Source organism: Salvia splendens, chromosome 12, assembly GCF_004379255.2.
Source record: "Salvia splendens isolate huo1 chromosome 12, SspV2, whole genome shotgun sequence".
NCBI classification, from domain to species: domain Eukaryota; kingdom Viridiplantae; phylum Streptophyta; class Magnoliopsida; order Lamiales; family Lamiaceae; genus Salvia; species Salvia splendens.
Genome location: NC_056043.1, coordinates 7,768,183 through 7,786,693, shown reverse-complemented (window position 1 = coordinate 7,786,693; position 18,511 = coordinate 7,768,183). Strand labels below are relative to the sequence as shown.

General features: G+C 37.5%; 2 protein-coding genes and 1 long non-coding RNA gene across 5 annotated transcripts; 1 reads left to right on the top strand and 2 right to left on the bottom strand.

Moving 5' to 3' along the window:
* Window positions 1-2,924: 2,924 nt before the first annotated feature.
* Window positions 2,925-10,882, bottom strand: LOC121758707. 3 transcript variants are annotated; one of them, XR_006041541.1, is made up of 4 exons: window positions 10,537-10,882; window positions 7,247-10,339; window positions 6,967-7,027; window positions 2,925-4,396 (listed from the first exon to the last, which is right to left on the bottom strand). It is a non-coding gene; the product is annotated as an uncharacterized LOC121758707 (long non-coding RNA). The 3 variants fall into 3 exon arrangements; XR_006041539.1 differs by lacking the exon at window positions 2,925-4,396 and adding an exon at window positions 6,371-6,502; XR_006041540.1 differs by lacking the exon at window positions 2,925-4,396 and adding an exon at window positions 6,488-6,613.
* On the top strand, window positions 4,404-7,229 carry LOC121758706 (homeobox-leucine zipper protein ATHB-12-like). Its single transcript, XM_042154098.1, has 2 exons — window positions 4,404-6,661; window positions 6,805-7,229. Exons 1-2 carry the CDS (start codon window positions 6,359-6,361, stop codon window positions 7,102-7,104), a joined length of 603 nt encoding a protein of 200 aa, XP_042010032.1. The 5' UTR covers window positions 4,404-6,358; the 3' UTR covers window positions 7,105-7,229.
* A 768-nt stretch (window positions 10,883-11,650) lies between the features above and the next one.
* On the bottom strand, window positions 11,651-14,007 carry LOC121759451 (methionine gamma-lyase-like). Its single transcript, XM_042155028.1, has 2 exons — window positions 12,978-14,007; window positions 11,651-12,301 (listed from the first exon to the last, which is right to left on the bottom strand). The coding sequence occupies exons 1-2, from the start codon at window positions 13,726-13,728 to the stop codon at window positions 11,730-11,732; spliced, it is 1,323 nt and encodes a 440-aa protein (XP_042010962.1). The 5' UTR covers window positions 13,729-14,007; the 3' UTR covers window positions 11,651-11,729.
* Between the last annotated feature and the right edge of the window lie 4,504 nt (window positions 14,008-18,511).

The window sequence follows — 18,511 nt, the reverse complement described above, 5'->3', positions numbered from 1 at the left end:
CCTAGTTCACAATCGACCCAGCAACCGAAGTGGTTGCTTCTCCTAATCCATCTACTGGATTTACCACACGATTAACCGTGTGAAATCACAAGGAAAGCACCGGAGATCCATCGGAGAAGAGAACAGAAGAAGTGGGAGCGAAGAGAGAAAAGAGAGAGAGTCTGAGAGTAGTGAGAGAGAGAGCAAGAGTCAATAATGATAGAAACCAAAAGGTCTCACTCACATAACTAGCACAAACCTGGATCCAACGGCTGGAGGCAAGGATCCGGGTGAGAGGGGCACGTGGCGGCATCTGGAGTGGAAGCTTTAGTTATTGGGTCAAGCCCAATTCCACTACACATGGGCTACAAATAATCAGGCCCTAATGAAGTCCACCAATATTCAACAGATAATAACATAGCCTTTACTTATATTAGTATTTTATAGATGTTTTTCTTATTTGAGTTGTAATGTTTCAAGCCTAACGGTTGTCTGTATACATTAAACTTCAAGCTCGCTTGTACCCGTTATAAAAAAATATATATAGTGTTACTAGTATTTATTAAGATAACCTTTACAAGCATTTTTTATGTCAAAAAGCAATGAGTCAAGTCTTTTAGTATTGTAGACTGGGTAGTTTAACAAGTCATCACAGTACGTAAGTGTCTCGGTCAATACCTTCTAGAAGTAACATATAATTTCACCATCTAAATACACTTTGGCTACCAATCGGTAAAGTTGCAATGTCTACCTAAAAGTTTCCTTGCATTAGGGGACTAACAATACTGATGTGGTATAGCACTGAACGGATTTAACAGTAAGATAAGTCTTTCTTTTATGGACTGAAAGACAAGACTGAATATTACTCCTATTTCTTAATCTTTATATATAACATTGAACATACAACATCAATTATGCATTGTTTTCATTTATTAAAAGCAGGTTAGGTCCGCCTGAATATTTGACATGACTAAAATTTGGTAGTATAAAGTTATAAACACATCTTTGTAGAATATAATAAATTAAGAAAATACATTACATGCAAATTTGATTTGTGACGTAGACTACAAAAATTTGAAAATTTGAGATGACTTAAATTTGGTATAAAGTTTTAAACACACCTTTGTAACAATATCAGAATAAATTAGAAAATACATTACACGCAAATTTGATTTGTGACGTAGACAACAAAAATTTAAAATTTGACCGAAGTACTATAGTTTACAACCTATAAACTCTTTAATTAATTTACTAAGATGGTTTTTGTGAGTAAAATCATAAATATCTTTATTTTGAATGAACAATAGTATTAGAAAGTCTCGTTATTTCGTAAGCCACGAATGACAATTTTAACCTAATTTTGATGAAGGCCCAAATATTGTGAGTATTAGGAAGAGCATTATAAGAAGGCTTACAGCTTCAATCTTTATCCTATAAATCATAATCGAAGGCCCTTATTATCTCAGCTTCAACCTTTTCAAGTGATTTCTATTTGCACTACTTTAAAATTGTGAATTCACATTTATGAAATGAGAAACAAATATCATTATATTAATTTCTAAACTCACAAATGTATAAAATAACAATTTATTATACTAATAAAAAATCATATAATAAAATAAGTTTTGAAACTATGCACACAAAACAAACATCAATTAGAAATTAGAATACACTTTCGGATCTCTACTAAAAAAAGATCAACCACAAACACATGTCAATTAATGTTTAATGAAAGAAAAACAGAGGGCATGATTAACGTGTGCAAATCCAACTTAGAATATCCTAATTATATGTTTCAGTTTATTTGATTCAATGTTAGCTCATTATCAACTTATCAAGACACGTATTTTGTTAGCTTTACTTGTGTGAAAACATAACAATATTATAAATACAAATAAACGAATAGATGGATCGAGAAATTGATAACTCTAACCTAAGGTTTTTTTCAAAACCAACTTAAGATTTTTTTCTTTTTCATAAGAACCTACCTTAGATGCTTTTATTTGTGCGTACTATTAATTCGATCATGCATAAATCGATTCAATTAGATAATAGTTTTAATGTAAATAACTTATATACTCGGATTTAAATGTAAAACACAACTTGAAAAGTTAAATTGTACTACCCATTACGCTTACCTTTCGTTTAAATTATGCACCATTTTTAATTAGATTGTGCGTGAGTCAAAACGGTATTATAAATGGCGGAAGAAGGGAGTATTTCTTAATCTGCAAGCCGAAAAAAATATCACACTCTATTAATTGACATGGAACGAAGGGAGTACTATTATATGCTTGTACCCCAAAAATGTGAACATTTAACTTTTTCTTGTATAGCCTCATAAGTCCCAACTAGCTTATGCAAATTGGGCCTTTGGGAATACCAAACTGTGAGATCATTAGTATGTAACAATAAGGTATAAGATTCAAATACAACCGTTATTTACCTCTAAAAAATTGACTTGCAATTTTGAAAAAAGTTACTCCCCTCTCCCCTAATAATTGTCCACTTTAGTTTCAGCATGAGTTTTAAAAAATAGTATAAAGGAAAGTTAGTTGAAAAAATTAGTGGAATATGAGTCCATTTTTATATATTAGTTTTATAATAAAAATGTGAGTAAATGAGTTACTGGAATATGAAACTTATTACCATTTATGGTAAAAAGTTAAAGTGGACAATTAATGGGGGACAAAGGGAGTATGAAAAACCAACCCTTGTATGATACTTCCCCCGTCCACAAAAAATAGTCTTATTTATGAACGGCATGAGTTTTAATGAGAAATTTAGTAAAGTAAGAGAGAAAGAGAAAAAATAAATAAAGTAATAGAGATACGGAGAAAAAGTAGGTGAAGTATGTATAAAAAGTGGGTAAAGTATGAGAGAGACTTTCTATTTATAGAAATGAGACTATTTTTTTGGACATCCCAAAATGGCAAAATAAGACTATTTTTCGTGAACGGGGGAGTATTGTATAACAATTCAACAGCGAGAGCCAAAAAATTTTAAACTCATATCGAAAAATAACCTAATAAAACTCAAAATCCAATATTACTGACACAATTCGAACTCCCACTAGTCCATAAAATTGTAGATATAGATTACAAGGAATTAAAAGTGGTGTTGTCATTTGAAACCTCAAGATACAAACTGGATCAATGCTACAGAACTAAGCTAAGTCTGGTCGATTTATCAATTGATCGAATTCAATATTCTAAAACTCAAGAGTAAAAAAGATGTTGAATTAGTGTGTCTCGTTTGTGAAAAAGAAATTGACTAATCATACGACTATATAATTATTTCTTTCCCAAAAGCAACACAATCGCTTTACCTTGCTTCTCAAACACTAATGTCGAGGAGATGATCACCAAGTAACCACTAACCAATAACATTTGAAATATCTATGAAAGCAGTCATCTGAATAAGAGTAAGTAACAAAAACTATTTTTTGATAAACTTGTATTTTGTACTATGATTTTAATTTTTAGAAGTTGGACTTAGGATCGTTTAATTGGTTTTAGGACTAGTTTTACATTTTTTTAAAAACTCTCTATCACTTGACCATTTTGTCGAGTTCAGTAGCCGAAATGGCTAATTAGGCTAAGAATGGGAGATGGAATGAATTGGACGAAAAATACAAGTGTTAAAGAGGCACTAGAGTAGACCAATTATTATGTTTTTTCACTCACATCTTTCATTAAAGTTTTAAATCAAATAGTTTTTCTATAAACACCAAGAGTCACGGTGTGGTGGCTAAATCAAACACTCAAATTATAGGTAATTTGGGAAGTTACAAAGTTTCTAATTGAATCAACTTTACCTACCGCATACTAACTACTAGTATTTTGAGAAGTGGGAACGAATTGATTATACTAGAAAGTCCAAACAACAATCACATACTTCATCCGTCCCAAAATTGTTGAAGCATTTCTTTTGAGCACGAGATTTAAGAAATTGATATGATAAAGGTTAAAATAGATAGAGTAAAGTAAGAGAGATAAACTACTTCGGAACAACCCAAAAAGAACTCAACTACCTTGAGACGGATGGAGTACACTTTTTAAGTTTATCAAAACCACCTTGTAGCTAAAAGAGCGATGAAAAATATCACATATTGACAAGTCAAAGTAATAAAAAGTTAATGATGTATGATCAAGGTTATACATAACGATTAAGAAATAATTTTCTAAGATCTCATCCTTTAATAATCAATAAGAATGATTAATTTACTGCGATCTTTTCAGTGCTATACGGCTATATACCACATCAGTGCAATTCATCACCCCAAGGTTAGGAGACTTTAGGCTTGGAAACGCAACCATTTGCCATAGGTACTTCCCATTCTATATAGGTAGTGAAATACTTATTTTTGCAAGACTAAGTAAGAGAACTTTTAGTGGTGATGTGATCATCATTTACCCTACAATGCAGAATATTTGAACTTTTTTGTTCAACTTAAATAAAATAACTAAATAATATATCTAAAAAATAATTTCTCATACAATTAGGAAATAAAACTACATACACACAAATAGTTTGAAGTATGCTTATGGTATCTACCCTAACAAGTTGATTTTGAAGGACCTAACGACGAGATTCTGGCGTCTATGGTTAGTGTGCCAGTGTTGCAGGAGTTGATTCTGCAAGCGGATTATCACAGTTCCAAGGAGGTCAAGCATGGACGACGTGGGCCTCGTCACCTCATATTAACGACTTAGTTCATCTTAGGATTTCTATCTCTTTCTAGTTGTGATTAACCTTTCATGCTTGTGTCTTTTTTTCTATGCTACTAGTGTTTGACCCCAATAATAGTCGTAATATTAAATCATTAAGTCAGTCCGCGTCCGCCTCAAATATGACGAGATATCCGTCTCATGCATTGCTTTGGAAAATTCACTAAATCCTCTTTGCTCTCGAGTTTATTATAGGTACATCATAAACTCTTAGTCGCCATTTTTTTAAGGAGTGTTTCATTTTATCAAAAAAAATGTTATTCCACCATAACTACAAAATACTAGACAAAGACTTGAAAATGCAATACTTAAATATATAAACTTATACTTGAGAAGAAATATTATTTAGAAATATTAAGCCATATTCCATTGATTATTCAAAGTCTCTATCTGTCTTGAAAATTATTGCTAGTTTGTCGTTAGGGTCAAGTCGACCTTGGAAGAAGATTTCCATAATTATCGTACATATGGCTTACTCATCACCCACGTACTACAATTATCTATCTAGACTTTCTTATATATAATATACTCAGTCCCCACACGCTCTTAAATATTAGCACTATTTTCTTCTATACTTATCGTCCCTAAACCCCAATACTGTGCCTTAGACTCTTACATTATGTATAAACTGGAGAGGTTATAAATTTGGGTTCGACTATATTTCCGTATTCGAATTTCCTTTTCTTATAAAAAAAAATTCATTTGGTATTTCATATTTTTAAAGAATGGTTCAATAATTGTTTTAATCCTTAGCCACAATTCAATAATATTTTAAGAGTGAGGATTGCATAAAACTTGTAAGAAAGATTAAATATTTGCCATACATATCTTCAATCCTGAATTGTAAACACAAATATAGCCTATAAAAAATTGCATGGGGCTCGAGTAAATTAAATTAATTGTGTGGATTATATATTGGATATCCCAATAATCAGGAGGAAGCAATTGCCAAATGGCAAGTGAAGCTTGGAATATGAAAAGGAAAAGGGGCACGTAAGTAGCCACATTTTTTAAAACCTGGGAGCCACAGTGGCACAATCCAATTGGATTATCGAAGAGCGAAGGGCTAATTTTGTCTTATCGCTAATGACGCAATACGACGTGTCAACCGCAGAGCGTGAAAACTACTTTTCTTTATTTTCCTCGACTCCTATTTTTTTTTTCCATCCCTTCCCTACCAAAGATGACCCTTATCTTCAAACTAAATCCCCATCGCTTTCACCCCTCTCATTTCACATATCCTACTCTATCCCATAATGTTTATGCTGTAAATCCTAATTTCATCATCGCCCTTTCAATTATCAACTTAACTTTACTCCCAAATTTCGGATTTAACATTCATTATTTCAGCCACAACTCTATTCTAATTTTTTAAGTGTAATCCTCTAGTTCAAGTAATTTCCTTTGTAAGAGGAAAAATAATTGAATGGGGTATGACAATATGAATAAGTACAGCAAAAACACAAGATTAAAATAGAGAAAGCCGACACCTGGTATCCTAAAAGAATAACTGCTAGTGACTCCAGGCCCACTATATATCAAGACATACACGTTTAGTTTTATTTGACGTTAAAGATGCATCCACAGTGGCTCTACGAGCCAAATAAATAAGCGGCAACAATCAAAGCTTTCTCAACGTCTTAAAAACAATGTCTATCAATATTAAGACGACCTCCAAAAACTCCAGGAGAAAAAGATTTAGCGATGACCAAATCAAGTCACTGGAGACCACGTTCGAGACTGAGGCTAGACCGGAGCTACACCTCAAGCAACACCTAGCTAGCCATCTTGGCCTGCAGCCGCGACAAATTGCCATATGGTTCCAGAACAAGAGGGCTAGATCAAAGTCCAAGCAAATCGAGCAGGAATACAGCGTGCTCAAGTTCAACTACGATGACTTAGCACTACAGTTTGACACATTGAGGAAAGAGAATCAAGCATTGCTTACCCAGGTCTGAGGGTGTTCTAGTTACTAGTCAGTTTACTGTTAGACATTAGTGATAGCTTAGATAGATTGATCAGTTTTGGGCGTTTCCGATCGTCTAGTCCTTCAAATACTAGTTCAAGCAAGCACTAAGCTTTTCTCAATTCACAGGTGCAGAAACTCAGAAAGATGGCGGATAACAAGGATTGCGAGGAGAATGAAAAGAATCAAATCAAATTAGGAGCTACTGAAATCCCGAGATTGCTACTAGACATTAAAGGCAATGAGCTATGCATGCCATCATGCGAGGAACTGAACGGGAGAGTAGATTACCTGGAGGAGGAGGCAGGTGTTCTGAATATAGCTCAGATTGCTGAAAGTTCCTTAACATCACCTGAAAATGGATGTAGCTTTGAATCTTGTAATTTTCTTGATAATACTGGCGCTAATGCACAGTGGTGGGACTTCTAGAGTGATCCACGATATAGAGTGACTACGATATAGAGTGAAGATACGTGTGTGATAGATTAGAGAGCCAGAGTATTTAGAACTAGGTTACATAAACCATACTGCATACTTCTTCCAATTTTGATTTATGTTTGACGTATGAAACCTGTGAAAGCCATCTCAAATTCTTGGGATGGATGTTCGTGATCATAAGGCAGAATCCAGACTTAGCCACGTGTTGCTTTTAAAGCATGACATTCTGTTCCTTAAGTAAAAAAAGCAGTAAGTCCAAGGGAAAAAGTAAACATATGCAGCAGGTAGAAATACAAGCTGCTATATAACATTGGAAAATATAGGACAACCATAAATGGGGCTTAATTACACAGAGAAACAAAATCTAGTGAAACAAAGGCAGCAAAACGATTGTGTGCATTAAAACATTTGATTCATTTCACTAATCTACATCATTCACTACAATAGATGCACGTCTGAATATAGTTATTACAACATATATTACATAGTATGCCTTCGTTTGGGTCATGATAAAGATGTTTTTAATGTTAGATAGAATTAACCATCTCTCATGACCTCCTCTATATAAGTAAGCCACCAGGGATGGTGAATCTGGTCTAACAAACTAGAGAATCAACCTAATACAATGATAAGAGATCATTCCTCCAGAAAATGGCAAAGGCAAGTCCTTCATCGAAATAAGTATACTTACGTCTTTGGTATACTATAGATTTCACAAGTCCACTCAGAACTCTGTATAGTGGCAACCAGCATGAATTACTTAAGCTTGGTAAAGAGAGGTTCTGGTAACAAGTCATATACAAAATTATATAGCGCACACATTTTTATCGCAAATAGTTTGCAAACAACCTTTTGCTGTACATGGTAAAGAGAGGTTCTGGGAACACGGAAGTGCTGCCAAGACGACCATAGCTCTTTAGTCGGAAGAGGTAAACATAAGGAACCTCAATGATATGCTCGGTAAAATTATTGTGAATGTCTTTGCACCACATCACCTACAGTCCCCCAACCCCATGCAGAGATCATTAATTTGACTTAAATTCTACTTAGGGAAATATGGAGTCAGGGATCCAGGCATGTCTAAAAGTTGGTGATGAAGCTAGCTCATTACTTCATTTTGCTCGGAAGAAAATAATGGATATTAAACTTTATACTAGATTTGGAGGCTGTCGAGCTAGTTCGTTTATAAGGTCGCAATATGGTAAAATGGGGCTATACCTTTAACTTAACATGTTTAGTCCCCAAAATAAAATTGTGTGACATACTGCATAGTCATTTATCTGTGGAGTGAAAAATCCTGCAAAAGTATTACTATATGCTATCTAATCCTCATAGAGTTTATTGGTTTTAGATTCATATTCGCTCAAAGTATTGTCCATGTACTTCATCACATGGTTTTTATACCCAATATTGTAGCAATAAATAAAAAAAAAACAGAAAATGGACTGAAAACCTTATCAAACCATTTACCTTGTAGGATATCGAACAGAGCGAGGTGAGAACTCAAACATGAAACACTAAACATCTAAAATTTATATAACAGGGTGCAATTTGTTTATTGAAAAGATTTTCTAAAGTACTAAAACTACATATTTTTGTCGAGGTTTGGGGAAAATAAAATGAGCTTGCACGAGTACTAGGAAGCAACAACGGTCCCGTCTAGTTACAAGTTTTGGTTTCTGTATTATACAGAACTTACAAAACATAAATGACTGAAAGCTTTCCAAAATTTGAAAGAATCCAGAAACTCTAAATTGTTTCATAAATTTTATCCACCTTGTGTTCGGTATCTTACAACGGATTGGATCTAGCCTGAAGCTTACCAACTTTTGACAAAAAATTATCATTTTCTTATCATAAAAAGATTACTGTTCATATATAGCACTCAACATAGAAGACTTTTATAGAAATAAGGTATCCAAAGGATTCGAACTTGTTTCAATAGAAATGAAAGCATAGAAGACTTTTATATTTATGTGTAGAAGCTTTGGCATTTTACTTGGCAATCTTGAATATCAAAATGCCATCAGTTTTGAGCTGCCAATAGCATTCTTACTAAAACATCATTTAAATAGTTGTTCTATCTATGCATCATAGTTCTGCCTAACTTTTTCAAAAGTTTCAACGCAGATATTTCAAGATCTTCAACATTCAGAAATTCTAAAAGCTAGTACGTATTATTTAATATAGTACTAATAAAAGAAAGAGATATTCTTAGAACATTGAACTACTTAACAAATAATGAGGAGACATGAGAAGAAATATGACTAAATAACTCACTGCTGCAGATGCAGAAGTATCTCCCGTAAGCTTCATCCTCATCAGGAAATACCTAATCCAGTTCCTCAGTCAGGTCCATTTGTAAACTCCGATTAAAAAAAGAGAGCAAAAGTGATGGAACTAATTAGTTCAGATATAAGACAGCAAGATGGAAAAACCTTCTCCATTTAATGCGGAATATATTGGAACCTAAGAAAGTTTAAGATGCAGAGGAGAGAAATGCTGAAATATTATAAAACAGAAATAATGAAATGTCAACTTTATCCTTGTTATTCAGAAGAAAGTAAGAAATGCAGTAGTAGAAAACAACTTCTATCATTGTTACTTTAAAAAATTTCAAAAACATCCAGTTCTACTTTTCATCATCAGTCCAAGTCTATAAGAAAAGTTTAGAATTAAAGGGGCTAATAATCTAAAACCTTAGATTCACTTATACTGGAAAGTGGAAAGGCAACAATCTGAAATCCATTATATGCTCCAAAGTCACAGACGTAACGTTAACCAACCAACCAAAAGGAAAGGCGAGGCAGTTGTGCTAATGGATTCATAAACAAAAATATGGACCAAAGTCACTTTGGTTATTGGCAGATAAACTTGAAAGCTCTGATGGTAAGCTTTTTGCATCAGCTGGTGACTACTACTGGAAATGTATATTCACCTGCATTCATAAACTTTGATCGAACTAGGTGTTCCCTTTCTGGAACTAATTCTGAATTGATGTGATAACAGTTTGATAAATCAAACATAAGCACCAAGTTTGTATGGCATTAGTGCAACCTCAGTAGTCAAAAGAAATGGGCTTAAATACATTAGTGGCAATCATTAAAGTTCACAATGAATCCATTCAAGACATAGCCTTTTTTTCTAAACTTACTCTAGGAGCTCCATCAGTCCATTGACACCTGAACCTTGCCTTGGTCACCAGTTTCCTTATATTGTCCAGCTCCTATATAAAATTACTATTCAATTAAGTATAATCACTAGCGAAACAAACTAAACAGCATTTGTAAAATCAGAATCCATGAGACATCCATTGAAAAGGAACTAAGTTGAACATATGAGGCTTCAATTCTAGAAACAGGAACATAAACCAGAAAGTAAAAATTGACAATTGTGAATAAGAAAGATGAAAGGGTGAGGTACATGTAGCGCAGAAGTCCTAGGGTTCTATTGATCGAGATAATCGTTTGAGCTAAGTGGTGCTTAGGATCGAAGGTCTTGCCGGAGCTGATGGGTGAGGAGTTCCTCCGGCGAGGCGTCGCTGGTTTGACGACAGCCTTAATAGTGTGAATTTCAGTTCGATCTGGGGACTAATCTATTGTTATTAGCTATCCGTAGTGGTTTAACATAAAAGGATTCTCGGCACATTTAATCATACAACAGAAAAATGAAATTCAACTTAGATGGTGGAGTAAGATATTTCTCTTTCATTCCAAAATTGCAAATACTAGTTATCTATAGAATTATCATCTTAAAAAAACTAGTACTACTACAGTTTAACCTACTACACTACGCACCTACCAAATAAATTTTGTTGGGAAAAATATAGGGTGTTAGAATTGCATATAATTGAATAGCAATGTTCCAATTGACGTATTGAAAGGTCATAAAATTATGAAAGATATTGCAATTTTAGTAAACGTTCTAAATGATAAAAATATGACTATTGATGGGGGAGTAAGATAATCTATTTTTGTACTACAATTGTTGGTGTGTACATAATTTCTAATTTGTTTGTTTCTTACAAAACAGGTCCACTGTTCTAATTTGGCCTTCACTACATGGCCTAAATACATGATGGCTGATGCAAACTTTTCCTGAAAACAAAAAAAAAATGAATGGAGGAGAAAATAGTTTAGCATTTTCAAACATTAAATTTTAGAATAGAATCTGATAAGGGCAAGTAGGAGGTCAATTATAATTGTTTTAACTGTTCATAAGAAAAATACAAGAGTAACCTCATTTCAGAAATAATGGCCAGCTGTTCTATTTTTATCTTGAGAAAATTTACGGCTATATATATATGTATATTAATAGAGGTACAGATTTACTACCGGTACACATTTAATTAGTTTAACATAGTGTATTATACAGACAGATATGGAGTACTTTCATAAGCTGCCAAAGCCTTTTACCATCTGATTCTTGGGCTATGTTACTATTTCTCCCGTGAGATCGGATTAATTAGGCCAACCATTTTGTTTATTTGTTAGTAATTACATGTGAAGTGGAAACAAAAGAAAAATAGGCACAATGATTAAAGATAAACCATAAACAATAGAAAAGATGTTATTCCCACTAGTTACATAATATCCACACCCCCTTAGGCCTACACATTATTGAACAAATTTTGGATCCTGCATTCTAGACAACGCCTTCTCGAATTGGCTCCACTTCTGTTCCAACGTGCCATTAAACCCAATCGACATCCTAACAAGCCCGGGCGAGATCCCGGCCAGCTCCTTCTCCTCCTGGCTCAGCTCACTGCTCGTGCTGCTCCCCGAGCAGGACATGAGGGTCTCGTAGTATCCCAAGCTCACCGCCATTAGCCCGAACTGGCTGCAGTTCTGTAGCAGGTTCATTAGCCGGTTGGCCCTCTCCTCCGTCTCCATGTCCACGCATAGGAGCCCTCCGTACCCGTACTCCTTGGTGGCCATGGACTTAAGCGTGGCATGGTCCGGGTGGTCCTCCAGCCCCGGGTAGATGACCTTTAGTCCCGCCTTCCGCATCCTCGTGGCATACACGAGGGCGCGGTTGGAGTGCTCCTTCATCCTTAGCCCTAGGTGTGGGAGCCTCCCCGCCAGCTCGGACGCCACTTTCGGGTTCATAGTGGGCCCCAACAGCATCAGGCTCCCTTGGTGAGTGTCCATCATTGAGTTCACTAAACTGGCTGGCCCACACACTGCCCCTGTTCCAATCCAGTGTTTTATTTTATTAGCTCAAATTATGCCACGGCCCTCAATAATTCAATGTCACAAGCTAAATGGATGGATTGCATTATGATAAGACACAAACACACAATTTATGGACAAAAGTGGTGCAATGCCTTCTTTTTTTCTTTTAAGTTGCTTATTTTATTTTTTCGTTTATCTAAGAAGGACATCATCATGTCACAAGGTGCCCATGAATCAGTGCCATCAACTTTAGGACAAACGCTTTCCCACAATCAAATAAAAATTCCACACATAGCAAGTAAGCTTATCAAGAAAGCAGAGATGAGCCCCACAAAGCCCAAAAAAATACAAGGATCGCGAGTGATGATGGAAGCAAATTAATAAAGAACCATATTTTATCGTATCCAAATATATAAAACGTTAGCTGTCACATCAAAATATGATCTAATTAAGGTGGAGTGAGTGTTACAAACACCTAACATGTCTCGCCTAATTTAGGCTTGGTTCGCACATACCAGAAAATGTAATATGTCGAGAAGTATTTGAATTGACATACTCATACTAATTACTAACTAGAGGATTAATTAATTAATTAATATATAGACGTATTTAATTTGCTTATGTGAATAGAAATAGAAAAGAGGAGAAAACGAAACAATATACGCAATTAATTAAAGGAATAAAATGTACCCGCGATTAAATCGGCGCCTCCGCTAATGAACTTGGACATACTATGCAAAACGACGTCGGCGCCGAGCCTGGCCGGGGAGACGACCATCGGCGAGAAGGTGTTGTCGACGACAACGGTGATCCCTTTATCGTGCGCCATCCTGCAGAGCTCGGGCACGTTAGCAACAGTGAGCGTAGGATTAGACATGGTCTCGAAGTAGAGCACATTAGTCTTGCCGCGGACCATGGCCTGGTTCACGGCGTCGTGGTCGCGGATGTCGACAAACGACGTCGTAATGTTGGAGGTGCGGGGGAGGAAGTTGGCGAGGAGGGTGTGGGTCCCGCCGTAGAGGGTGCGGGAGGCGACGACGTGGCCACCGGCGCTGCAGAGCTGGAGGAGGACGGAGGAGACGGCGGACATGCCGGAGGCGGTGCAGTAGGCGGCCTCGGTGCCCTCCATGGCGGCCATAAGGCGGCCGAGGCCGAGGACGGTGGGGTTGAAGTGGCGGCTGTAGATGAAAAAGTCGCGGTCGGGGCCGAGCTCGCCGGAGAACATGCGGCGCATGGTCTCGGGCTCCATCACGGTGAAGGTGGCGGAGGCCTCGATCGACATGTTGACGCCGCCGTGCTCGCCGAACTCGTGGCGGGCGTTGGCGAGCGCCGCGGCGGGGTCCTCGGCGAGGGGGTGGTGCTTCTTGGAGGCGGAGAAGGGGGCGGAGGAGGAGGAGAGCGGGCGTTTCTTGGTAGGCATGGTGGGGTTGAGGGTGGCCATTTGGTGAATATTGATTTTGGGGAGAGATTAGAATGTGAAGACTGAATGAAGGCTTTGGGTTTGGTGAGAGAGTTGTGGAATGGTGTCTCTATTTATCGAGAAGGAGGAGGAGGAGCGTCCAGATTCATTCCTGTTGGGTAAATTTTGTGCTACCTACTTTTCTTAAGATTTTATTTATTGAGATTGTATAGAATAGTATAACTCTGGGAAGCAAATTCAGCTCAAAATTTGTAGCTTCATCCGAGTTACCGAGTAGTCTGCTAAATTTGGTGGACTAATAAGAAATATGGAGTAAAATTTTTTACAGGCTAAAATTTCAATTCTATTACTCCCTCCAGGTCATTTTGCCATTTTGAATTTTCAACAATTTAAAGAATTATTTATGGATAGAGGTCATTTTGCAATTTTGAATTGTCAACAATTTAAAGAATTATTTATACTTTTTCCATTTTGATATGTGGATTAATATTCGACTAACTTTTTATACTAAAAATTAAAAGTGGATCTCATATTACATTTATTTCTCTATTTTATTTTTCTTAATAAAATTAAATAATTTCTTAAAGTTTATATAGAGTCAAAGTGGCTTTTTAAATGATGGACGGAACGAGTAAGTATTAACCCACGATTGAATAGGACTGCCCGAATTTCGATTGAATAACTCTAGAAAGGACTATTGCATATTCTTTTTGTTTAGCAATTAGTTTGTCGCTTCATTGATTTTTTTAATAAAATAAATGATTATAAAATAATAAGTGTTGACAGTGGATGCACGAATGAATAAGTCACAAGTGCAGGGACTGACTTGCAAATTATCAAGAATTGAAGTTTGAAATTCGGTTATGACGGCTAGTAACTGATTTTGGTTGGGAATGAGCTCGGCTGCTTTAAAAGGCGTTTCAGCAGCGGTTATCAGCATATAACATCAACCAATAGCAAGAGTAAGAGACACACATTATCTTTGTGAGGAGTTAGCTTGTATAGTCTTCGGTTTTGATGTGATTTCATATGCGAAGAGAGAGTAGCTTGTTCTTGAGGGTGTGATCTTGTTGTATTGTAATTCTTGATCGTGTTTTGGAATAAAGAGTTTTGTGATTCTCCCGTGGACGTAGGTTCGTCTGAGCCGAACCACGTAAACACCCGCGTCCTTGAATTCTGCAAGTCTATTTGTTGCTCTGTTTGTGTTCGTCGATTTGTCCGTGATAGAGAGGGTTTTCTCTTCATTCTTGCTTTGTTTCTTTGTTCATCATAACAAATTGGCGCCGTCTGTGAGAAATTCAAGCTCACAAGATGACAACCGCGAAGTTCGATATGAAGAAGTTCACGGGCAAGAACGATTTCGGGCTGTGGCGGCTCAAGATGAAGGCAGTTCTTATGCAGCAAGGTTTATGGGAGGTATTGAAGAACAAGACTGATCCAGACGGGGAGAAGGATGACGCGAAGGGACGAGAGGCTGAGAAGGGTGGAGCTAAGGCCCAGGATCTTCATGATAAAGCGTATAGTACACTGATCTTGAGCTTGAGTGATCGGGGTACTAAAAGAAGTTTCTAAAGAAGAGACCGCGGCTGGGGTTTGGGCCAAGCTCGAGTCATTGTACATGACTAAGTCTCTCAGCAATAGGCTTCTGCTCAAACAAAAGCTCTTCACGTTCAAGATGTCAGAATCAAGAAATATAGGAGAGCAACTTGAAGAGTTTGCCAAATATGTAGATGATCTCGAGAACATTGAAGAGGTTATCAAAGATGAGGATAAGGCGTTGATGCTCCTCAATTCCTTGCCCAAGAGTTTCGATCAATTCAAAGATGCGATACTGCTCGGGAGGGATTCAAAGGTCACCTATGAAGAAGTACATTCGGCCCTCAAAATGAAAGAATTTCAAAAGGTTTCTGAGAAGACTATGGATCCAGCCAGTGAAAGCCTTAATGTGAGGTTTGATCCAAGAAAGGATGGAAAGAAGAAGTTTCAAAAGAAGCAAAAACCATGGAAGCAGAAGCCAATGGAAGAAAAAGAATCCAGATCATGTCATTATTGCAAGAAGCCGGGACACATCAAGAAAGACTGTTATGCTTTGAAAAGGAAGCAGGCCGAGGGTGCCAAGGCACTGGATACTGCTGATGTTACTGAGGAAGTTGAGGTGGCCCAGGTTATGAATGTGACAGAGGATGAGGCCCCGGATGTATGGGTGATGGATTCAGGCTGTAGCTTCCACATGACTTCCAAGAGAAGATGGCTCATGAACCTCCAAAATGCCTCTGGTTCAGTCCTGCTTGGAAATAATCAAGTTTGCCAAGTAAAGGGCATTGGGAGGGTGAGATTGCTAATGGAAGATGGCTCTCAGAGGATATTATCAGAGGTTAGGTATATCCCCTCCATCAAGAGAAACTTGATATCTCTTGGAATGCTTGAGAGGAAGGGTTTTGTGTCAATTCTGGCAGATGGTTTCATAAAGGTGATGAAGAGTGTTGACACACTTATGATTGCCGAGAGAGTGAATAACCTATACTATCTCAGGGCAAGAGCCATTGATGCTGATCAGGTGAATGCAGTTGTGAAAATGAGGCTCATTGATTGGCACTGCAGATTGGGACATCTGGGATTTGCAGGCTTGAAAGAGCTTGCCAAGAAGGAATTGATAACCCTTGATGATGGGTCAGATGAGACTGAATTGAAGTCCTGTGAGGAGTGTATACTCGGGAAAAGTAAGAAGTTACCCTACACTACAGGGAAACACACTTCCTCAAAGCCTTTGGAGTATGCTTATGCTGACATTTGGGGGCCTTCACCGGTTCAAAGCATAGGTGGAGGAAGGTATTTTCTCTCAATAATAGATGACTTCTCAAGGAAGATATGGCTGTATGTTATGAAAGAAAAATCTGAGGCTTTTAGCAAGTTTCAAGAATGGTGCAGTGAAGTAGAGACTGAAAAAGGCTGCACACTGAAATGTCTTAGGACAGACAACGGTTTGGAGTTCTTTTCATCAAAGTTTGATGAATTCTGCAAGAATAAGGGAATCAAGAGGCATAGGACTGTCCCACATAATCCACAGCAGAATGGAGTGGCTGAGAGAGCCAATAGGACAATCCTAGAGAGGCTGAGATGCATGTTGATCTCATCAGGTATGCCCAAGCATTTCTGGGCAGAGGCTGCTTCAACGGCTGTTGTGCTCATCAACAAGTGCCCTTCTACATCAATTAACAATGACACACCAGATATGAGATGGTATGGGTCGGCTAGAGACTACACAAAGCTGGGAAGTTTTGGCTGTAGGGTATATGCACACACCAAGAGAACCAAGCTGGATCCTAGAGCCATGAAATGTGTTATGTTGGGATATCAGAAGGGTGTCAAAGGCTACAGATTATGGTGCACGGAGAAGGGGATGGGCCAGGTTGTTATAAGCAGAGATGTGGTATTCAAAGAGAGTGAGATGCCTTATTTGGTGGGAAATTCAGACAGTGCTCGATTTGAGGTGGAGCTCACTGGACATCAATCTGAGAGTTTCCATGATGCTCAGTCTGATGAAGGGATTACAGAACCAATTCCATCAAAGGATGCAGATGAAGTACAAAGAAGCCATGTCATAGCCAGAGACAGACAGAGAAGGCAGATTAAGCTCACATCCAGATATAGTGATTATGACATGTTGTATTATGCCCTCACTGTTGCAGAGGAGATAGAATACCACGAGCCATCAACCTATAAAGAGGCAGTGAAAAGTCCAGAAAAGGATAGGTGGCTCAAAGCAATGCAAGAGGAGATAGATTCACTCTACAAAAATCATACTTGGATTCTTGTTCTAAGACCCAAGCACCAGAAATGTATTGGCTGTAAGTGGGTGTACAAGAAGAAAGTAGAGGCATTTAGGAACAATGAAGTGAGATATAAGGCTAGGTTAGTAGCCAAGGGATTCACACAAAGAGAGGGAATAGACTATAATGAGATTTTTTCCCCTGTGGTGAAGCATAGTTCCATAAGGATTCTACTTGCCATTGTTGCTTACAAAGATTGGGAGCTTCAACAGATGAATGTGAAGACAGCATTCTTGAATGGAGAGTTGGAAGAGAGGATATACATGGAGCAGCCTGAGGGTTTTGTGAAGAAAGGTGAGGAAGATAGGTCTGCCTACTTAAAATAAGCTTATATGGGCTAAAGCAGAGCTCTAGGCAGTGGTACATCAGGTTTGATGATTTTATGCAGAGAGCAGGTTTTGAGAAATCACAATATGACAATTGTGTTTTCATAAAGAAAAGCAAAGGGGTGGCCATTGCATATTTGCTACTCTATGTAGACGATATGTTGATTGCAGCAGCTTCATTATCAGAAATTCAAGACATTATGGATGAATTGGAGTCAGAATTTGATATGAAGGATTTGAGGAATGCCAAAAGGATCCTAGGGATGGATATCTTCAGAAATAGGAGAGAAAGGAAGCTGTGGCTCACTCAAAAAGAGTACATCAAGAAGCTGCTGGAAAGATTTCAGATGGAGAACAGCAAGTCTGTGACAATTCCCTTATCAGCTCAGTTCAAGCTATCTGCTAATCAGTATCCAAAGACAGAAGATCAGAGAAGAGAGATGCTGAAGATACCTTATGCTAGCATTGTGGGCAGCATAATGTATACAATGGTTTGCTCAAGGCCAGACATAAGCCATGCCATCAGTGTAACTAGTAGGTTCATGGCTGACCCGGGTATGGAGCATTGGCATGGATTGAAATGGATATTGAAGTATCTCAAAGGCACATCAGATTACAACATACTCTTTGATGGTGAATGCAAGTCCA